At 45.2% G+C, this 23,510-nt stretch overlaps 1 protein-coding gene across 1 annotated transcript in view; it reads right to left on the reverse strand.

The window, feature by feature from the left end:
- Positions 1 to 23,510, reverse strand: part of SMARCA1 (SWI/SNF related, matrix associated, actin dependent regulator of chromatin, subfamily a, member 1) — a 124,623-nt gene that overhangs the window by 76,216 nt on the left and 24,897 nt on the right. Inside the window, exons 5-12 of the mRNA XM_066581699.1 lie at positions 19,939 to 20,039; positions 18,772 to 18,951; positions 17,187 to 17,342; positions 13,400 to 13,531; positions 9,726 to 9,794; positions 9,528 to 9,637; positions 4,287 to 4,513; positions 455 to 576 (exon numbers count right to left, since the gene is read on the reverse strand). Of these exons, the coding sequence (XP_066437796.1) occupies positions 455 to 576; positions 4,287 to 4,513; positions 9,528 to 9,637; positions 9,726 to 9,794; positions 13,400 to 13,531; positions 17,187 to 17,342; positions 18,772 to 18,951; positions 19,939 to 20,039 (1,097 nt within the window). The remainder of the gene's footprint in view (positions 1 to 454; positions 577 to 4,286; positions 4,514 to 9,527; positions 9,638 to 9,725; positions 9,795 to 13,399; positions 13,532 to 17,186; positions 17,343 to 18,771; positions 18,952 to 19,938; positions 20,040 to 23,510) is intronic.

The raw sequence follows: 23,510 nt of genomic DNA on the forward strand, positions 1-23,510 counted from the left end.
ACCCCTGAGTCATCATACATGTATCACCTATTCTGTGGATAGTTGAATAGTGTCTAGTGTGAAAACTGCTTCTAAAAACAATATATTAATAAGTTTCTTGTTTTACTCTTTAAGACAAAAGTTTATACTTTATATAGCGAGGCCAACCATGGGGATCCCTAAGCAGACAATACTATACGGTATACATAAAAACACAGCATCAATACAATTCTACCAAGAGTCGGGTTTTACTGTACAGAATCTGTCATTGTGGAATATAAACTTGAGTAAAATGTTATTATTCCCTATATGCATTTCTATTTCTGTGTAAGCTTTATCTCTGAAGTGTAGTTTTGCTGATAAGCAGGTCCATTAGGCATCATGACCTACAAAGTCCTCAGTGGGAGAGATCCAGGGATGTAGAATCCTTTCAGTGAGCTCTGTATGTCAGCAGATGAAAGCTATCTGACATTACCTCTCTCTCTTCATGCGGTGTCTGTCCATCAAGGCGACAATACTCGTAGCCGCGCCACATGCAGTAATCCTCCAGAATGTCGAGCAGTCGGGTCATCTGACTGAATATCAGAACCCTAGAACCTACAGAAAAAAAGTATACGGATTGCTACAATTGGACACATATGTGAGCAGCACACAAAAGTCCAGGAATACAAAGAAAGCTTTTTGCTCCCGGTGTTAATGTATGGTTTGTGATCCTGTAGAATTGGATGGCATTGTTAAATGCTGCATCAGATCTGGCAACTTCTAAAGAAATCTCTTCTAATATATCCTAGAATGTATGGAATAAATCAGCTTAAAACGTAATAAAGACAGTGTAGGATTTGGAGGTTTATACAAAGAAGGCGCTGGCAACATTGTGTAACGGGAAAACGGATGGCGAAGCAGGGAGCCGAGCGTTGTGCCACAGCGCCATCTAGTGGCACACTAAAACGATTCCCAAACTGTCTCATTTAGTCTTTTTGCAGCTTTTTCCCACTGTGTTTTATTTTACCTGTAAAGAAATGTAGCGCCAGATGTTACCAGTAAGTGAATGGTAATTTATGAGTTCCATTTTCACCTAATTTTATTCAACAATGTGATTGTGAGGGCCTGCTGTGTTCCTATCAACAGCATGGTAAACCCTACGCCTGGCGGTTTTCTGCTTTATTTCCCTTCTGAATTCTACATAAAAGAGCATAAAAGGAACATTTGCTTGAACAGTTTTATTACGAAACTCACAAACACGCAAACTACCGCAGCAAACACATATAGGAAGATGCAGCAATGTGATAATGGCGCTCTGTAGGGACCGGCGGACGATAATTCTCTCCCTAAGGACATGCAGTGGATTTGGTGCTTATAGTGCGGTTTTACGTTTCCTTATCCATTATTAGACTCTTCACTTTTAGGGTATATTCACACTAATTATTTTTTTACACCTGATTTTTTTTGGGGAAAAAAAGGCTAATTTCGCAAGGGCGAGCGCAATATCGCCAACGTGATTTCCCTGCGGATGCGAGGTGTTTTTTTTCTCAGAACCGACTCACATCACTTGGGGGAATTACCGATCCTTCGCTGTGGCTGTCTGCAGAGGACTGCAGAGTTTCTCCCATTCTTTCCATTGGGGAAACCTTGCATCGCATTGCGTGCGGCTGGCATCTTAGTTGCATCTCGCGCACCTAGGACGTGTAGCGGTTTTTTTTTTTTCTTCCTGCATCACGGTGCAATGTGATGTGGGAAAACATCACTGACATGTATGACCCCATTCAGAAGAATGAGATTCATTTTCATACGAGATTTGTGCGTCTTGCAACGCACAAATCCCGCACGATTTTCTCAGCCGTGTGAAAACAGCCTAAATCAGAGGAAAATAAAGCATATTATTTTAAATAGTTTTATTCACATTTGTGGTTTTTTTCAATCGAACAAACAGTCCGAACAAAACCAATCATAGCGTGTCCTAATTTGTTGCAATTTTTAACATGCATTTTAAAAAAACGAAGGTCTGTCTGGCCCAATAGAAGTCAATAGGCTTCTGGCATCATATAGCCCATGCATGAAAAATGTACACGTAATATGGGGGCACATACGACCGTTTGGGGGGGGTCTAAATAAGGAGTAAATCTGGAGTGATGTTTGGTAACTAGATTTGTTTCAAAAGCGACAATAGGAGGTCAGGCAGCCATATTGGATGCCACTTAGAGGGGTTGTCCACTTTCTATGAATTTGAAAAGAGCTGCAGGAGCAACATTATATTGACAGGTGCAGTAAATGTGTTCTACCATCGCAGTCCAGAACTACACAATTTTACAGCGCTAGCCCTTCTTTGATCATAGGTTGACTCACTGCCAGCAAAGAGCTCCTGTGCAAGGCCTCTGATGTAGGGGCACGTGACCTGTCCCATCCATCCATCCATCCAAGGCCTCTGATGTAGGGGCACGTGACCTGTCCCATCCATCCATCCATCCAAGGCCTCTGATGTAGGGGCACGTGACCTGTCCCATCCATCCATCCATCCAAGGCCTCTGATGTAGGGGCACGTGACCTGTCCCATCCATCCATCCATCCAAGGCCTCTGATGTAGGGGCACGTGACCTGTCCCATCCATCCATCCATCCATCCAAGGCCTCTGATGTAGGGGCACGTGACCTGTCCCATCCATCCATCCATGGCCTCTGATGTTGGGGCACATGACCTGTCACATCCATCCATCCATCCAAGGCCTCTGATGTAGGGGCACGTGACCTGTCCCATCCATCCAAGGCCTCAGATGTAGGGGCATATGACCTGTCTAATCCATGCATCCAAGGCCTCTGATGTAGGCACACGTGACCTGTCCAATCCATCCATCCATCCATCCAAGGCCTTTGATCTAGGGGCATGTGACCTGTCCCATGCATCCATCTAAGGCCTTTGATGTAGGGGCATGTGACCTGTCACATCCATCCATCCATCCATCCATCATCCAAGGACTCTGATTTAGGGGCACGTGACCTATCCCATCCATCCATCCATGGCCTCTGATGTTGGGGCACGTGACCTGTCACATCCATCCATCCATCCATCCATCCAAGGCCTCTGATGTAGGGGCACATGACTTGTCCCATCCATCCCTCCATCCATCCAAGGCCTCAGATGTAGGGACACGTGACCTGTCTCATCCATGCATCCAAGGCCTCTGATGTAGGCACACGTGACCTATCCTATCCATCCATCCATCCATCCAAGGCCTCAGATGTAGGGGCATATGACCTGTCTCATCCATGCATCCAAGGCCTCTGATTTCGGCACACGTGACCTGTCTCATCCATGCATCCAAGGCCTCTGATGTAGGCACACGTGACCTATCCTATCCATCCATCCATCCATCCAAGGCCTCAGATGTAGGGGCATATGACCTGTCTCATCCATGCATCCAAGGCCTCTGATTTCGGCACACGTGACCTGTCCTATCCATCCATCCATCTATCCATCCATCCAAGGCCTTTGATCTAGGGGCATGTGACCTGTCCCATGCATCCATCTAAGGCCTCTGATGTAGGAGCATGTGACATGTCATATCCATCCATCCATCCATCATCCAAGGACTCTGATTTAGGGGCACGTGACCTGTCCCATCCATCCATCCATCCAAGGCCTCTGATGTATGGGCACGTGACCTGTCCCATCCATCCATCCATCCAAGGCCTCTGATGTATGGGCACATGACCTGTCCCATCCATTCATCCATCCAAGGCCTCTGATGTAGGGGCACATGACTTGTCCCATCCATCCATCCAAGGCCTCTGATGTAGGGGCACGAGACCTCTCCCATCCATCCATCTATCCATCCATCCAAGGCCTCTGATGTATAGGCACGTGACCTGTCCCATCCATCCATCCATCTATCCATCCATCCAAGGCCTCTGATGTATAGGCACGTGACCTGTCCCATCCATCCATCCATCCATCCAAGGGCTCTGATGTATGGGCACATGACCTGTCCCATCCATTCATCCATCCATCCATCCAAGGCCTCTGATGTAGGGGCACATGACTTGTCCCATCCATCCATCCAAGGCCTCTGATGTAGGGGCACGTGACCTCTCCCATCCATCCATCCATCCATCCATCCAAGGCCTTGAATAATGTTGCACATTGCATTAGAAAGCAGCACGTGTGCAATGCAGTGCACTGCATTCATTGGAGGCCTGCGATTGGACGAGATAGGTCACATGCCCTACCGCTAGCGGCTATGTTATAGACGGGAGCTCTTATGTGAAGCCGTGCCTGCATTCTGGATACACAGTACAACGACGCCTGGTAATTACCTTGTTCTTTCAGTTTTCGCAGCAGTTTATCCAAGGCGACCATCTTCCCACTGTTATAGACTAGATGCGTGTCAGTGGTGTAAGGAGGACCTGGCTCTGCCCCGTCAAACAGGTAGGGATGGTTGCAACATTTGCGCAGTTGCATCAGTATGTTTAACAATCGCATCTTGTCCATTTTCCCAGCAGAATTCAGAATATCAATATCTTTCATTAAAATTTTGGTGTACCTGAAGAGGTAGAAGACCTTTTAGTGGATGTAATAATACAAGAGCACACGATCACATCAGTATCTGGGCCGGTACCGTCTCCTCTTACCTGGACATTGGAGGGGAGAAGCTTATTCTGCGTTTAGGCGTAACGATCATTGTTAAAAAAAAATAGTTAAAACAAACAAAAATGAAGAAAAATCGTTTATTTAAGCGCGAGCCAGCGAGCGAATGAGAATCGTGTATTTTCATTCGTCGTTCAGTTTAAGCAAAACTAAAAATCATCTTTTTAAACTAAAAAAACCTCCTGCGCTCAGGTCCGTGCGAAGTACACAGTATACTGCTCCGACAGGAAAGGGTAGAAAATACTGAAGAAGGGGTCTGATTAAACTACACACCGCCCCCCCCCCCCCCTAATCTAGAAGCCAGAGGTAGAAAAGCCAAGGTACTGGTGTAGTAGTCCTCAGGAAATGCTTTGATAGCAGCAGGCAACATACAGATAGACAGACATAGTAGTCATGTGACGCGTTTCGGGGTGCAAATTCTCATTTGTCTACCTCTAGCTTGCACATTGGGGGGGGGGGGTCTGAAGTTCAATCATACCTCTCCTTCTAGCGTCATTTTTTACCCTTTATTGCCGGAACAGTACATGGTATACTTAGCGCAGACCTGAGCGCAGGAGTTATTTCTCGGATCCTCGCAAGCGCTCTCCGCATTCCGTGGATACTTAATGTCCCCCAAGTGCTTCCTCCGTTTAGAATACAGGGACTACAGGTGTGGCGGCTGGCCCCCATTGGGTCCAACTGCCCGGACTTGCTAAGTCCCTACCTATATATCCTTTCTATACAATTATGGGCATTGTTTTACAATTCCGAAGCGCTGTCACAATTACTTCTTCTTGCTTCCTAAAAATCATCGTTGGCTTGTTCCCTTCTCATTCCATTTAACCCTTTGCAATCCAATTTTGGATTCAGGGTTTCCTAGGGGGGGTTTTCTCTTTCTGCCATTATACAATGGCGCCATCTGCTGGCTAGAGCCAGTACTGCGGTATGGGACATGCTGGAGAGGCCCCCGACAACAGTGCAGCCACTAATATAGAGTGAGAATACCCTGCCGGACATCTTCCAACATCGGAGCTGTACAGCCTTCAATCAGAATGTCTTCAGACGTCAGACCGTGGATTGGAAAGGGTTAAACATTCCCGTTCAGTGTTACACATAGGAATGTGAAGGACTGAATGAGAAGTGAGCGAGTCCCAACGACCAACTGTCTAAACAGTTTGTGCGAATGAGTTAGCGGTGACATCACTCGCTCCCCTAATCGGGGCATTATACATTTCACATTTCCCGGATATGTTACAGAAAAGGATTAGGACATGAAAAATATTTGCGCCACATTCAGTTCACGGAGGATTCATTGTGCAGCGAGCTTTTGGAAGAGCTGAGAATGATGAGGTGTGTGAAGTTTTCATCCACTAACATGAAGCAGAGATCTGGGAAATAGTGAAGACCTAAAGGAGACCTGTCAGTGTGTTCGTGCTGCCCGAACCGTGGGTGGTATGAGCCCGGGCACATCTGCACTGAGCTCCCCTCTAAGTGTTATTCTGAAAGGCTGTGTTGTTTCAGAGTAAGCACATTTTGAAGTTTGAGGCCTCAAGTCAAAGAGGCGGGCCGCACCAGGCTTTACCCCGTCGGCAGCATGCTGAGTGACAGCTTCTCTCCATGCTTCTGTATAAGGAGAGAGCTGCCAGTCAACATGCTGCCGGCAGGAAGAGCCCAGCATGGCCACCTCTTTGACTCAAGAACTTTGCCCCCGAGTCAAACAGGCAAACTTCAAAGTGTGCTTATTCTGAGTACAGTGCTTATCAGTAGCGGGTTCATGCGGCCTTTGGTTCGGGCAGCATGAACCCAGTGACAGCTCACCTTTACAACATAAAGAGGCACATATAATAAACTGTTTACGTCAGGTTTCTGGAATATGAAAGTCGCACATTTTGTTGCACACCATTTTATGATCCAGAATGCGTGACTTTTTGGTCATTTACACCAACCCCGCCATTTTTTTTTTAAGCCACACTCTGGATGTCTCCTATTTTATTGTAGACACACCGTGAAAAAAAAAAAAAAAAACAATGGTAGAACTGATGTGCTCCATCAGCCTCCCCCCCCCCCTTCAAAACAAAAGTAATAAAAGTTACATAATACGTTATAATGATACCAATAAGAGTTACAGCTCGCCATGCAACGAACGAGCCCTCATGCGGCCATGTTGACGGAAAAATAAGAGTTATAGCTTTGAAAAATGGGGATCAAAAATCGTTGCATCCTTAAGTACCAAACTAGAGCATGTTCTTAAGGGGTTAAAGTAACATTTAACCCTTTCCAATCCACTGTCTGACTTCTGAAGACATTCTGATTGAGGCTATACACCTTCAATGTCGAAAAGACGTCCGACAGGGTATTCTTACTGTATATTACTGTCTGCTCTGTTGTTGGGGGGCCTCTCCAGCATGTCCCATACCACAGTACTGACTCTGGCCAGCAGATGGTGCCACTGTATAATGGCAGAAAGAGAAAGCCCCATAGGAAACTCTGAATCCAAAATTGGATTGCAAAGGGTTAAAGGGATTTTTGTGCAAGACTACAAAAAAGGTCTGATCTGTTTGCAGGGGGGGAACTCTGGTGAATTTAGAATTTATTCATCACATAAACTGTCTTCCCGTATATATAGATCGGCTGGTAACACCTTGGTTAGTTATACCTTTCTCTCTGAAACTTCTTGTATTCCTTCTCCTTAGTTGGGTCATGTGATCTCTTTCTAAAGCACCTGAGACTTACTGGGCTTTACGTTCTCTTAAGAAGTCACATTTTCAGCCAGCATATTTCCTGTGATATTACATGCACTCTACCACACAAGCTCTTCACAGGGGGACTCCTATCACAGTAAAGTCCTTTTTAAACGCAACGATTATCGCTCGAACGGCCGAACGACTGAACGAATTAATGCCTTTTTTGCAGAAAATGCTGTGCATTAAAATATACAGATAATCATTTGAAATCATATTCATTTCCATCATCAGCTAAAGTAAACTCAGTATATGTTGTTTGCTGAGGTGGGCGTATGTTTATGCGAGGGAAGCTCTGGCCAGCAGGATTTTAATTAGTGTGAAGAAAATCCATAGACTTCTGCTGGCATGAGTAAACAAGTATTCATTGTATTTGGCAAAGTAAATAATCACCCCTCCCCTCCAGTGTTTCAGTCTTTCAAGTGATTACCATTCAAATGGAAGGAATAGTGAACTACCTAACGTCTACTTTTATGCAGGCTAAAACTCAGCGATATGTGACAAGTGTATGAATAGTGCACGATGGCCGCGCGTTTACACATAACAATTATCGATCACTTTCACTCATGTGAGCAAATTTTGAGCGATAATCGTTGCGTGTAAATGGGCCTTTACTGATGATGCTCACACAGCTCCAATCATACAGTTATAATGAAGGAGATCACAGCTCATCCCCTGACTGTATACTTATGTTCTGTAATTTACTTAGGTGAATACAGCATACATAATCCGAAAGTTATCCCATAACTTGTGGATTTAGGTTAACTTTAAATGTTGGCAAAACCCCTCTAAATCTGCTGCTTACTACTGAACAAGCTTCTTTACATACACATAATTAAAGGGAACCATCAGCACAATCTCACCTAAAACTTCACTAGGCGGTAGGAGATGAAAAAGCAATCATTTATAAAGCCTTCTCTTATGAGCCCTAATGAGCCCTTGTACCTCCGCAATTAACTTCCAAAGTTGTCCTGAGCCATATGCAAATCAGAAAAGTCATCAGAGTCATGTGACCCAGAAGAGTCATGCTAATTCATGGACCGCGGAGCTACTCATGCCTACTTTTTCTTGATAGACAGGATTTCCTGTGTAAGATAGGATGCAACAAGCTGTCTATCAAGAAACAGAAGTATAGAAAGGGCATCGTTAGTGTGGTACCTCATGAATCAGTGTGACTCTTCTCAGCCAGATGACTGTTCTCTGATTTGCATATAGAGCGGTATAACTGAAAAATTGTTTTAGAGGGGTTTTGGCATTAAAAAAAAATTCTATACCTCCCTATTCCTCCCCAGGCAGACTCCTTACCACATCTTCTCCTCACTAATCTTAACCAGTCCCCCGGGTCAGCTCAACGCAAGCCGTCTGGATTCTCTTCTCCTTGTTATGAAGCATGCATTCCTCGCATTCTCCTTCCAGCAAGTCAGTGAAGGTCACGTCCCTGTGACGTAGGGTTCACTGACTAGGAAGGAATGCTGATCTATTGCAGAGACAGCAGGCATGCACAGTCTCTGCAATAACTCGGCACTCCCTGCCAGACTGATTTAGTGATGTAGCGTACATTGGCCGGCAGGAAGGAGACTGCCTGTGAATGTACGTAACCTCACAGGAAGGAGAAGAATCAGCCAGCTGGAGGTGAGGTGACCCCTTGGGACTGCAGCAGACAGGAGACGATCTGGTAAGTAGACTGGCGGGGGGAGGAATAGGTGAATATAGAATTTTTGTTTTTTAATGACAGAACTCCTTTTAGGATTGAGATGGTAATTACAAGTTCCCTTTAAAAATGACTTGATCTTCCATAATACAGTGGGACAGATAGTTTCACGTAAATTAGATTTTAGTATACTGCCGGGTGTAAAGACTTCACTTTTCAAAATGCTAAATTTCTATTGTTTGCAAAGTAGTAAATGCAGCAATGAACTATAGTGCAGCACATACTAATCAACGGTTTATATAGAGTAAAGGTCCTTTTACACGGGCCAATTTCATGCCCATGATAGGCAGAGATCAATGGTGTAGCAAGTCAAATGGTGCTCATTTAAAGGGTCCTTACAAGGACAATGCAAACTGGACTGTAAACTAACTCTAAAGGTAAAATCTAAAATTGTTTTTAAAGGTGCACATACTCTTTTATCAACATTTTATAGCAGCTGCTACACAAAAGTACATATATATGCCAAGTAGCTTTCTTACCATTCCCTCTGCATTTTACTGAGCCCCAGATAAATTTTCATTTCCTTCTTTGGAGGAAGGCTTTTCTCCACTTCTGCCTTTATACGGCGCAAGAGAAATGGCTTTAAAACCTGGTAAAATACGTAAATGTGGGGTTATGAGTATATTCAAAATCATGCTATAAATCAGATTGCCATTACCAGGCGAATCAATACTTACTGCATGGAGTCTCTCAACAAGCTTCTGATCCCCGAGACAATTGTTGGTGTCAAACCAAGAATCAAAATCCTGTAAAGTAAAAGCAAAATATATTACAGTAAGGCTGGGTTCACACGGGGCGTATTCCCGTCGGAAATCTCGCGGTTTGGCCGCAGGAAAAACCACGAGATTTCCGCCGGGAGAACCTCTGCGGAAAAAGCTGCGGCGGAAGTAAACCAAAAAGGAAAAGTAAATAGACATGCTGCATCTTTTGAAACCGCGGCTGCGGCGGTTTCAGCCGGACTTACCGCAGCGGATTGGCCGTCCCGCGTGGACGAGATTTCTGAGAAATCTCGTCCACATGTCTGGCTAATCCTGAGATTAGCGGCCGCGGGCGGATTTGCCGCGGCAAATCCGCCCTGTGTGAACCCAGCCTTAGCAATGAACAGATATAACAACACAACAAAATGTACAACACATGCAACAATGAAAGGAATTAACCGTTTTCAATCCACTGTCTGACGTCTAAAGACATTCTGATTAAAGTCTGTACAGAAGACGTCCGGAAGGGTATTCTTACTGTAGATTACTGGCCGCTCTGTTGCTGGGGGCCTCTCCAGCATGTCACATACCGCAGTACTGGCTCTAGCCAGCAGATGGCGCCATTGTATAATGGCAGAAAGAGAAAGCCCCCTAGGTAACCCTGAATCCAAAATTGGATTGCAAAGGGTTAACCTCTTAGCGACATTCAAAGTACAAGTACATCGGATGTGCACGGGATAGCCAAGCCCACTCTACAGGGTGGCCCCATACATGACGACGCACTATTTAACAAACGTTAACTAATAAAGATATTTATTGCGACATTCAAATTCCAGATGAAGCGGATGTAAAAGGTAGCGGCAGCCATCAAACACTCACTAAATCAAGTCTTCTATGGAGATTAACAAAATAAAAAATTGCAATATGCACTCATCGTCACAAAAACATTACAGCACCTAGGAGTTGTCGTGTTCTGCAAAACTCGGCATGCCGTTACATCTCGGGCAGATATGCAAATTATAAGAGTTGTCACATGATTAGATGAACGGTGTTGCCCCTGGAGGCCCTAAAATTGGTTCCCCCCTTGACTTATAAAAGGCTCTCGGAGACTCCTTATGTGTAATGACCTCTTCTTCCGCTTGTGTAGGGCTTGTTGGCCACTAGACGCCTCTACGACGGAGAGAAGAGATTTCACCCTGTTTCCAGAATTAACAGTAGAGGAGCGTCTGATCGTCTGACAAGCACAAGCAGCTCCACCTGTTACATTGTCCAATTGTCCGCTATCCAGAGACTGGTGGCGCCATCGTTACACCCCAGTGTCTGTTTGAACCACTCCCAGGTGCTTGAAGGACATTTGTTCTCATGGCGCCCATTATGTGTAAGGCCTCTGACACTCACTGTCTCCTCCGTTTGCAGTGGAGTCGTGTATGATGAAACTAGACTGCAGCGGAGAGGAACCGGATTGTTTTCAGTGATGAATCCCGGTTTAGTTTGGGCGCGGACGACGGCCGTGTTCGTGTCTGGAGACCTTGGGGTGAGCGCCTCAATCCTGCCTTTGCTGTGGAGCTGCACACTGCTCCCTGCTGGTGTGATGGTCTGGGGGGCCATCACATATGACAGTCGGTCACCCCTAGTAGTGGTAGGAGGGACGATGACTTTGTTCAGGACATCCTGCAACACGTGTTCCTCTCCTGGTGGCTTCCAAGAGGCAGCAGGATAATGTTAGGCCGTACACACAAGGGGGTCACAGGAATGTCCCCACAACATTGTCACACTTCCATGGCTGCCCGGACACCAGATTTATTGCCAATAGAACATGTATGGGACAATCTGGGACACCAACTTCAGCAGCCTACATTTCTACGATCTAGAGGCTCAGTTACAGCAAATGTGGAGCGATATGCATGTCCATTTAAGCCTTTTGATTTATCCCATTCCATTCTTCATACATCTACCCACGGATTGTATATTTACCTGGTTGGCTGCACCCAACAACCTATGCATATAACTCTCCTGCTACTCCACCATGAGATTACCTAATTAGGACATGTACCTATTCACTACCACTGCCTCTGACCTCCAGTGAGGTAGCTCCACTTCTTTCTCCGCACCATATCATCTAGCAGGATACCATATGCCTCCATGCCCACCCGCATCACATCTTGTATCCTAAGTAGAGGCAGTACAACAGGGTACTAGAGCCTCCATGCCCACCCGCATCACATCTTGTATCCTAAGTAGAGGCAGTACAACAGGGTACTAGAGCCTCCATGCCCACCCGCATCACATCTTGTATCCAAGCTAGAGGCGGTACAACAGAGTACTAGAGCCTCCATGCCCACCCGTATTACATCTTGTATCCAAGCTAAAGGCGGTACAACAGAGTACTAGAGCCTCCATGCCCACCCGTATTACATCTTGTATCCAAGCTTGATGCAGTACAACAGGGTACTAGAGCCTCCATACCCGCCCGTATCACATCTTGTATCCAAGCTAAAGGCGGTACAACAGAGTACTAGAGCCTCCATGCCCGACCGTATCACATCTTGTATCCAAGCTAAAGGCGGTACAACATGGTACTAGAGCCTCTATGCCTGATGCGGTACAACAGGGTACTAGAGCCTCCATGCCCGCCCGTATCACTTCTTGTATCCTAGCTAAAGGTGGTACAACAGGGTACTAGAGCCTCCATTCCCGCCCGTACCACATCTTGTATCCATGCTAGAGGCGGTACAACAGGGTACTAGAGCCTCCATGCCCACCTGTATCACATCTTGTATCCAAGCTAGAGGTGGTACAACAGGGTACTAGAGCCTCCATGCCCACCCGTATCCCATCTTGTATCCAAGCTAGAGGTGGTACAACAGGGTACTAGAGCCTCCATGCCCACCTGTATCACATCTTGTATCCAAGCTAGAGGTGGTACAACAGGGTACTAGAGCCTCCATGCCCACCCGTATCACATCTTGTATCCAAGCTAAAGGCGGTACAACAGAGTACTAGAGCCTCCATGCCCGACCGTATCACATCTTGTATCCAAGCTAAAGGCGGTACAACATGGTACTAGAGCCTCTATGCCTGATGCGGTACAACAGGGTACTAGAGCCTCCATGCCCGCCCGTATCACTTCTTGTATCCTAGCTAAAGGTGGTACAACAGGGTACTAGAGCCTCCATTCCCGCCCGTACCACATCTTGTATCCATGCTAGAGGCGGTACAACAGGGTACTAGAGCCTCCATGCCCACCTGTATCACATCTTGTATCCAAGCTAGAGGTGGTACAACAGGGTACTAGAGCCTCCATGCCCACCCGTATCCCATCTTGTATCCAAGCTAGAGGTGGTACAACAGGGTACTAGAGCCTCCATGCCCACCTGTATCACATCTTGTATCCAAGCTAGAGGTGGTACAACAGGGTACTAGAGCCTCCCTTCAAGGGGTCAGTTTTCTCATATTGCAATCATTTACTTATATCAATGTTACAATATCACAGAGAAAGTTTCATTCCATTCCGACGACTCCTTCTAGGGGAGGGATTGTTTTTGACAAGGAGTGTATCTTGAAGGCTAGAAGTGCAATTCTTCCCCGCCAGACAAGAACGCATTTGGAAGATGCTGTAACTGGTGGCAATGGATAAAAGGTGGCATACTTACATCTGCAGAGTTAAACACATCAGGTAGAAGGAAATTGAGTAATGCCCACAATTCATGGAGATTATTCTGGAGTGGCGTGCCTGTCAGTAGTAGACGGTTTGTGGTCTTGAACTCTCGAACAATCTCAGATAACTAAGGAATAGAGAAGACCGACATCAACACATGGAACAGCGGACTCTGCAGCTTCTATCACTCAGATTTGTATCTGCGTAACACTCCTATCATTATACCGTGTTTCCCCGAAAATAGATCTTACCCCAATAGTAAGACCTATCAGGTTTTTGGGGGAGGCTTAAAATATAAGGCCTCCCCTGAAAAAAGGGCCTTGCTAAAGTGCCCCCCCCCCCCCCCCCCCAAAATCAATACTCACCTGGTCCGCGGCGTCCCGATGGTCTCCGGCGGCGCTGCGGTAAACTGCGTCCTCCTCGTCTTATAGCTGAGCTTCTGCTGGTGAAGGGGCTTTGAATACCCCGCCTGCAGCAAAGCGAGCGCTGTGATTTGCTTATCAAGCGCCAGCAGCCAAACACAGCCGGCGCTCGATGAGCCAATCACAGCCATTCAGTGAATTACATCACTATTAACCCCTTAGTGCCCAAGCCTGTTTGCGCCTTAATGACCAGGCCAATTTTTTAAAATCTGACATGTGTCACTTTAAGATGGATTAACACCGTAAAGGTTTTGCATATCCAAGCGATTCTGACGTTGTTTGTTCACCACACATCATTTAGGTGGTAAAAATAGACCAATAGAATTTGTGTATATTTATTAAAAGCGCCAAAATTGGGAACATTTTGGGGGGGGGGGGGGGGGAATTGCCATTTTTTCACATTTCAAACTGCAATATCTGAAATATATGCAAACATAATATAGAATTTTTTGATAAGATATATATGCCCATCTGTGTACTTTATTTTGGTCGCACATTGGAAATTTTTTTTAACTATTTAGGAGACGGACAAATTTAACATTAATTATTAACCTTTTGAGGAACACTTTGTTTTCCGGCACCAACTTAAGATTGTAAAGGCTCATAGGAGTCAAAATGATAAATACCCCCACAAGTGACCCCATTTTAAAAACTATACCCCTTATTATATTCACTGAGGGGTGTCAGGAGTATTTTGACCCAACAGTTTCTTTTCAGGAATTAATGCAATTTAGATGAGAAAAAATAAAATTTCATATTTTTGCAAATATGTAATTTTAAACACAGGATTTTTTTCCATAGTGCACATGAAAATGAGGATTTGCACCCCAAAATGGATACCCCTGTTTTTCCCGTGTTCAGAAACATACCCCTTGTGGCCCTAATCTTGTGTCCGTTTGCACAACGGGGCCCAAACCGAGAGGAGCAGCCGGTGGTTTTCAGAACAGACATTTTGCTTGAAAGCGTTTAAGGCCCCACTGCCCACTTGTAGACCTCTTGAGTGGCCAAATGACCCCATTTTGGAAACTAGACCCCTTCATGAATTAATCTAGGGGTGTACTGCATATTTTGACACCACAGCTTTTGAATGAATATAAGCAAAGCAGAAGAAAAAAATTACAATTTTTATTTTTTTGGCAATTGAGTCATTTTAAAAATAGTTTTTTTGTACAGCATACAAACAATGAAGACTTTCACCCCAAAATGGATACCCCCATTTGTCCCGTGTTCAGAGACATACCCATTGTGGCCCTAATCTTCTGTCTGGATGCACAACGGGGCCCAAACTGAATGGCACAGCAAACTTTAACTGTCTTTCAACTTTTACGTGATCGCCATTATCCATGGATAATGGCGATCATGTGACCAGGGAACACTCACCGTGGCCCCCTTCAGTAGCCAGGAGCAAGGAGATTTTAAATTTCCCCTTGCCCTCCCCAGCTTCTGCGCTTGCGTTCGCCATTTTGATGAGTAGCACATGCGCCAAAATTGGGAAAAGGTCCACGGATAAGGATCCCGTTGGGGGACATCGCCGGTGGCCTTGGTTAAGTAATGTCACCTCCACACGGATCGGATCCCTGATGGGAGGTGAAACTTTAGCTTTTTTTACTTTTACGTGATCCACGTTATCCATTGGAACGATGTACTGTGACCCCCCCCATGAAATCTCCAGGCTGTTTGCTACATTTAGTAGCCAGGCGCGGGGAGATTTTAAATTACCACGGCAATCTGCGGCTTTTGCGCCTGCAACCGCCATTTTGGCGACGGACACGTGTGCAGAAGCTGGGGTAAGATCTGCGGATAAATCCGGGGGCCTTAAGTACCTAATTTCATCTCCCCTCACGAATATGATCCATGAGGGGAGATGAAACAAACTTTTTTCTTTTTTTTAACACTTTTTTCAACTTTTACATGATCGCTGTTATCCATTGGATAGCAGCGATCATGTGACCGGGAACCGCATACAGCAGCTCCCTGCTCTCAGCTACTCATACTAGCCGGGAGCAGGGAGTTTTTTAATTTCCCGAGCCTCCCGGCCCTCTGTGCATGTGCGTGCTGTAATGCGTCTGGAGCGCACGCGCAGACGCCGGCGGCGGGACCGGGGAGGACTAGGAAGACGCCGGACATCGCGGAGGACGGGGGGTAAGTATTCTCAGGATCGGATCCATAAGGGGAGCTGAAACTTTTATTTTTTTTTACTGTCCATAGACTTTAACGCGATCGTCGGTATCCAGTGGATACCGGCAATCGCGTGACCGGGAGTGGGCTCCCGCGGCCCGGGATGACAGCTCCATGCTGTTGGCTACCTCCGGTAACCGGCAGCATGGAGCTGTCACGTCCTGAGCCTGCACGGCTGTCATTCCCAGAGGATGCATGTTTTTACGTCCTCTGGCAATTAAGCCTAGCAGGCCAGAACGTAAAAAGGCAATGGGGCCGTCACTAAGGGGTTAATATAAGAAAGTGTCTTATTTTCGGGGAAACACGGTATATGTAGCACACATGAACACAGGGGCGCGTATTACATGATTTACTATAATTATTTGGCACATGTCATATTTGTGCTAAAATTTCCTACTTTTTCTTTTTCTAACAGTTTGTAATTTATAATTATAGCAGAAACCGGTAAAAAATAAGGCCCAAATCTACACCTGCTCACAGCAAGCAAACACTTCAACTTGTAGCACACCAACAGCGTGTGTCTCTTTAAAAAAAAATTACTGTATTTTACTCCAGTCTACTTTTGTTTAACCCCTTGGTGACCAAGCCTGTTTGGCCTTAATGACCAACTCATTATCCAGCTTTTTTCATTGTCCCATTCCAGGAGCCATAACTTTCTAGAATCTGTTCCGTCGACATAGCCGTATGAGGGCTTGCTTTTTGTGGGACAAGTTGTATTTTTTAATGAAAAAAGTTACTCCCCATTTACCAACTCTTAAGATATGCCCTACAGTGTGCACATTAAGGTTTCTAATCTTTAATTTAAGAATGTGAGCTATATGCTGCTTGGAACCTTTATTCGTTTTGAAATTAGGCAGAGTCGAGGAGATCTGAATTACTGCAGCCCTTTACTTACTCCCTGCTGATGTTTTACTTAAACTACAAATTACAAGTGGCAACATGGGAAAAGGGAATAATACAGAGGTAGCATGAGCTAACAGACTTCTAAAATCAGGAGACTGGCGATTGTGCAGCCGCTCCACTAGATCTGCAACATGACTATTGAATGAGAACAAATTCCTGCTAGTGAATTACTAAGAAATAGAGGTCAGCAGTACAGAAAGCACAGCTTAAGGAACGGTACTAGGAGGCTTTACCTGTATTTTCTGTATGAACCATACATTTCAGTATCAGGTCACTCACCTTTGATTTTTCATTCTTTATTCGGTGTGCCTCATCAATAACAAGGTATCTCCAGTTGAACTTCTTAAAAACAGATTTTTCCCTTATGACCATCTCATAGGAGGTCACACAGACATCCCACTCTCCTGGCATCATGACATCTCGTATAAAAGCAGCCTGGTTTGTGAATGAAAAAGAGCAGAAAAAACAATATAGTTTACTATATTGAATGAAAAATACAAGTATGTAGGAAGCGGACTTGGAATGTTTCTGCATACGTTTAACAATGAACCTGTCACCATAACCCATTGTGTGTTTAGGTGAAGAATGCGACATTGCTTTACTCTAACACATGGATATTGCTAGATACTTTAGCCTTGGGTGATGAATGGCATAGCCTTCATTCTTTAAAGAGAACCTGCCATGTACTTTCTGCTGTCCTCACGGATTCTAGTCACTTATGAGGTAAGGTGCTGTGGTTTTTAAGAACTTACAGCATGTTTCTGCAGCTCCCAACAAGAGATGAGTCCAGTTTGCTTATGAGGTGCTGCTATCCCCGTTCCCACTCTGTGATTGACAGTCTTCTAGCTGTTACATTGAGAAAAGTCCAATCAGGGTGGATGGGGGGCTAGTAGGTTCTCACTTCGGACCCAAAAGATAGTCCTGGAACTATCTTTCTGGCCGGAATACGTTGGCCGCTGTATGGGCTCCTATGGGAGCCAATGACAGCGGCTGTAGAAGGGAGGTGGGAGGGAGTTTAGCAGCGTGACTGCTAAACTCCCTCCCTCTTCTCTCCTCCCCTCCGGCAGGTTGCAATGGGAGGGGGTGGGATGGGGTTAGAGCTAAGCGCCACCCCGTCCCGCCTCCTCCCATTGCTGGCAGCGGACATGGGGCGGGAGCTTATATGCTACGTTATACGGTGTAAACTATCTTAAGTAATTGTAGTCGTACATTGATTTGCAGGAATGCTGCTATCCAATAGGCAGCGCTGCAGAGGTATTATTCCATCTTCCTTATTTGCATATATTACCCAGAGGAGCATGCATGGTCTTATAAGTCTCCTCACCCACCTCCTAGGTGTCTCCACAGCCATTCTGGGTGCTCTTCTTGAAGAAAAACGATGTACTTCCCAACAACAAAAAAAAAAACAGGCTGCACGAGAGCAAACGATTAACGGTAACGTCACTTGCTCGGTCGAACGATAATCGGCTCCTCTAAAAAGACCTTGACGCACTTAGGGCCCTTTTACAAAGAAGGATCGTTCAAAAAAATGGTTGGATCGTGCACTTTGAACACTAATCGTTCAGTGTGAACACGGCCAACGACTGAACGACAAATGATAATTCATTGGTCGTTCATTTTCTGCAGACATAAAAATCATTGTTCAGTCGTTCACAAGTTGTTACGGGCAGAAAGCGATTGTTGAGTCGTTCACATTCCCCGGTACAGTGCACTGAACGACGAGCGAGTGAATGAGCGAATGACAAAAACATCGACTACACGAAAACAATCGACAGAGCCAAGCGTCAGATATTTGGGGACAAGGGAAGTAGCTGTTGACGGCTACTGAAGGTGTATGGGACTGCTCTTACATAGGACTACTTACCCGGGCATCTTTGTCCCCAATGAGACAAACAGCCCGAAGTGTGGGGACCCAGCGTTTAAACTCATTCATCCAGTTGTGCAGAGTGGACTTTGGCACCAACACCATGTGTGGACCTGGAATGTTCCTGTAGTGCTTAAGGTAGCCCAACAATGCAATTGTTTGCAATGTTTTACCTAATCCCTAAAAAAAGAGATAAAAACAGGCAAGATAAGAGAGATCCTACAGTACTTGCAAAGCCCCATTTACACGCAAAGATTGCTCAAAATTCGCTCAAAAGACAGTTTGAGTGATCATTTTGCATAAGATGCTAATGGGCACTAATGCCTATTAGTAGCTTATTAGCTTCATTTTCATTTAAATGAAGCTCCCTTCGCTGTATGCAGATAACAGCACGTGGTCTGTTATCTGCATATAGCTCCATTGTTCTCCCGCGGGACAGCAGCTAAAAACAATGTTATCAACGCTCCCGCGGAGAATCAAAGTGTTCGGTCCCTGCTATCAGCTGGCCAGCCAAACGATGGTTTTTATGCTGAACTAAAAATCATCGACTGTTCAGTCGTAAAGTTTCTGAATGCAGAAAACTGAATGACGAGTAGTTCCATGTAAACGGCAGTCATTCAGTTCTGAACGACTGTCTGCTTACTGCGAATGGAGGCGGGCGGGGGAAGAACGCTCCCTGGCCGCTCCGTCTCCATGCTAGCGATAATCGCTCCTGTGTAGAGATTAGCGAGCGTACTCCCTAAGACAAACTACTAGAGTGAGTAGTGCCTTATTCGAGTACCTGCCCGCTCATCTCTAAAGATTCGGGTGCCGGCGGGGGAGAGCGGTGAGTTGCGGGAGTGAGCAGGGAGAAGCGGGGGGGGAGAGAGTGAGAGTTCTCCATCCCGTTCCTCCCCGTTCTTCCCCGCCGGCACCCGAATCTTTTGAGACAAGCGGGCAGGTACTCGCATAAAGCAATACTCGCTCGAGTAGTTAGCCTTAGCGAGTACGCTCGCTTATCTCTACTCCTGTGCAATAGCACAGGATAGAGCATCACTGGGACAAGTGTCAGGCATCGTTTGCTCAACAGCTCGTCCCGTGTAAATGTGGCATTACACAGGTACAATATAATCCATGTGCTTAATGGCCATTCATACATAACGGAAGTGTGCTACAAGTAGGATTTACCATTTCATCTGCCAATATGCCGTTAATGCCATTTTCATAGAGCGAGATCATCCAGTTGAGGCCTCGGACTTGGTAATCTCTCAATGTTCCTCCTTTCACATCTGCGGGGCAAATAGTTCAAAATGAGATGAAGTGAAGAAAAACGAACAGCTACATAATATCACAAGTGATGCCTTGTCATACAAAGTAAATCTTTGAAGAGGAAATGTTGAAAAGTGGAGAACCCTATTATTCTCTTGAGATTCCACGATCCCCCATGAGTGACTGTAGATTGATAGTAGATGTAGTGCAGGCAGAACGGCTGCTCTCTATAATGTACATTTTCTCTCTCCATGCTTGCTAAGCGTGATGACGTTATTTAACCCTTTCCTATCCAATTTGTATCCTGGTTTTCCTAAGGGGCTTACTCTTTTTCTGCTGTTATACAACGGCGCTATCTGCTGGCTAAAGCCAGTACTGCATGAGGTGTCACATTGGATAGGCTATAACAACAGAGAGGCTGGCAATATACAGTAAGAGAACCCCGACGGATGCCTTCCAACATCAGAGCTGTACAGCCTTAAATCATAATGTCTTCAGAGGTCAGACAGTGGATGGGAAAGGGTTAAGGAATGAGCTGTATGCTGTAGGCCAATGGGATATATTACCTCTCCTTCTCCCACCCCCCACTGTGACATCATGCAGTCTAAGGGTCCTTTTAGACTGGACCATTGTGGGGCTCCCATGCTGTGTTTACACGGTACGACTGTCGGCGAAACGACTGCACGAGCGCTGACGTCACCGCTATCTGTTAGCGCTCGTTGCAGATCATCGCTGACTTTTTGCTCACCACTTGACATACTATGTGGAGCGTTTACACGCAGCGAGAAGTCAGCGAACCGGCGATGAATTTTATGCTGGTTGAAAGCGAGCGATAACGAAATGTAAGCGGATGGTAAACGATGTTTTTGCATTTAGATGTAATGATTATTGCGCATTGGCGTTCATTTGAATGGCCCTTTAAGTGTTCATACAGGAGCAATAATCGTTTAGCGATTGGAGGTGGAGCGCGTTCATACATGAACAACTGCCCGTTTACCATTGGTCGCCATGTGATTGTTAGGCCTGCCTAAACTGAAGGACAACAAAAAGCAAACAGTTTATAGTTTGTCGTTCAGTCGCTGGCAGCACTTACACTGAATGATGATTGATCAGATTTGTACGATCCAATGACAATCTGATTGATTCTATGTAAACGGCCCTAAGGCTCTCCAAGACCGGTTTTGTCTCAGGTTTTTATCAATGCAGAAACCTGCAAAGGGAGAGAGACCTGCATAGACACTAATTAATGGACGAACTTATGTCGCTTTTGCTATACATGGTAGAAAGCCCACATAAAGGGGTGTACCATCGCACTGGCATACTAAACAATGTTATGATCATTTACGGCGGCTGGTCCTGGGCTTAAAGCACTGCCAAAAGTAAAATTACGGCGGCGCTTTAAGTCTCCTGCCTCTGCAATCAGTCAGGGGCAGGAACGGGTTATCAGCTGTTAGTGACAGCTGATAACCCGGAGCAGAAGGCAGGAGGGGTTTTTAACCCTTCCTGCCTTCTGCTTCCCCGATACACAGTGCTCAATGATCACTGTGTGGGGAATGTGAAAGTAAAACGCACTTTCACTACGGGAGCCCCGGGAGGTCATGTGACCTCCTGGGATTCCCTGCTACTGCAGAGCTGGAGGGTCAGACTAGACCCTGGCAGCTCTGCAGGTGACTAATGCCACCACAGGGGTTGCTTTCCCTTGTAACTGGGACTCCTATGGACGCCCCAGCTACAGTGGGAAAGTGTCAAATAAAGAAAAAAAAGTGAATGTCCCCCAGAGGTCTTACATGACGTCATAGGGGACATAGATAGTAAAAAACACAATTACATAAATAAGTAAAACAAAATAACAGAATAAAACAATAGTATATACATAAGAGAATAACCAAAAACCGACACCAACCAAAAAGGTTGCTATAAGCGCCCTGTAAACCAAAACCATACATATTATATATCAAAACGTCCGAAACAAATAGAGGAACCCATTTCCATACTTTATTTTAGTGTAAATATAAAAATAATTTTAAAAAAAAAACTATAAATGTTAAAAAAAAAACATTTTTTAGCTTTTTACCCCCAATAAAACTAAAAAACCGGGAAAAAAAAGTCAGTGAAAAAGATATTTTAAAAAATAGTCCTATATGTCACGGAAAAAAAAAATGCAGCAAAAATAATTTTGGTAGCTTAAGGAAAAAATATAGAGCAGTAAAACCACAACATGGGTAAAATCCCCAAAAAGTGTCTGGTCCTTAAGGGGTTAAAACATAAAACATTACTAAATAGGTAAAAAAAAAACCTGACAGAGTAACTGGAGAGTAAGTGGTGATACAACCTACGCCCCTCTTAGACGAGCCGATTCTCGTTTGAACGAGCGAGTGACATCACCGCCGACGCGTGAAGCCTGTTTAGACAGTAAGATCATCGCTGATAATCGCCCACATCTCGTTCAGCGTTTCACGTTCCTACGAGCGGAAACTGTGTAAACGTAAGGTAAAGCAAAGGAGCCAACAACGGTTTTTGGTCCTGCTAAAAACTGAACGAAGAATGAAAAGTGTACGATTCTTGTTCATCGTTGTGCATTTAAACCGAACGATTTTCTTCACTTTCACTTGTTTAACCCCTTAGTGACGAAGCCTGTTTGCGCCTTAGTGACGGAGCCAAAGTTTGGAAATCCGACATGCGTCGTTCAACGTAGCATAACTCCGTAAAGGCTTTGCATATCCAAGTGATTCTGACATTGTTTTTTCGCCACATGTTGTACTTCATTTAGGTGGTAAAAATAGACCCATAGAATTTGTGTATATTTATTAAAAGTACCAATATTGGAAATTTTTTTTCACATTTTCAACCGTAATATCTCAAATATGTCCAAACATACTGTTCAAATTTTTGATAAGATATATATTTCCATCTGTTTACTTTATTCTGAATGCACACTTGAAAAACTTTTGTGTTTTTTTTAACCATTTATAGGACATACAAATTTAAAGGGGTTGTCCCGCGAAAGCAAGTGGGGTTATACACTTCTGTATGGCCATATTAATGCACTTTGTAATGTACATCGTGCATTAATTATGAGCCATACAGAAGTTATTCACTTACCTGTTCCGTTGCTGGCGTCCTCGTCTCCGAGGTGCCGTCTAATTTTCAGCGTCTAATCGCCCGATTAGACGCGCTTGCGCAGTCCGGTCTTCTTCTTTTCTGAATGGGGCCGCTCGTGCCGGAGAGCGGCTCCTCGTAGCTCCGCCCCGTCACGTGCCGATTCCACCCAATCAGGAGGCTGGAATCGGCAATGGACCGCACAGAAGACCTGCGGTCCACCGAGGGTGAAGATCCCGGCGGCCATCTTCACAAGGTAAGTCAGAAGTCGCCGGAGCGCGGGGATTTGGGTAAGTACTGGACGGTTTGTTTTTTTTATGCCTGCATCGGGGTTGTCTCGCGCCGAACGGGGGGGCTATTGAAAAAAAAAAAACCCGTTTCGGCGCGGGACA

Source organism: Eleutherodactylus coqui, chromosome 10 (genome assembly GCF_035609145.1).
Source record: "Eleutherodactylus coqui strain aEleCoq1 chromosome 10, aEleCoq1.hap1, whole genome shotgun sequence".
Taxonomy (NCBI): Eukaryota; Metazoa; Chordata; class Amphibia; order Anura; family Eleutherodactylidae; genus Eleutherodactylus; species Eleutherodactylus coqui.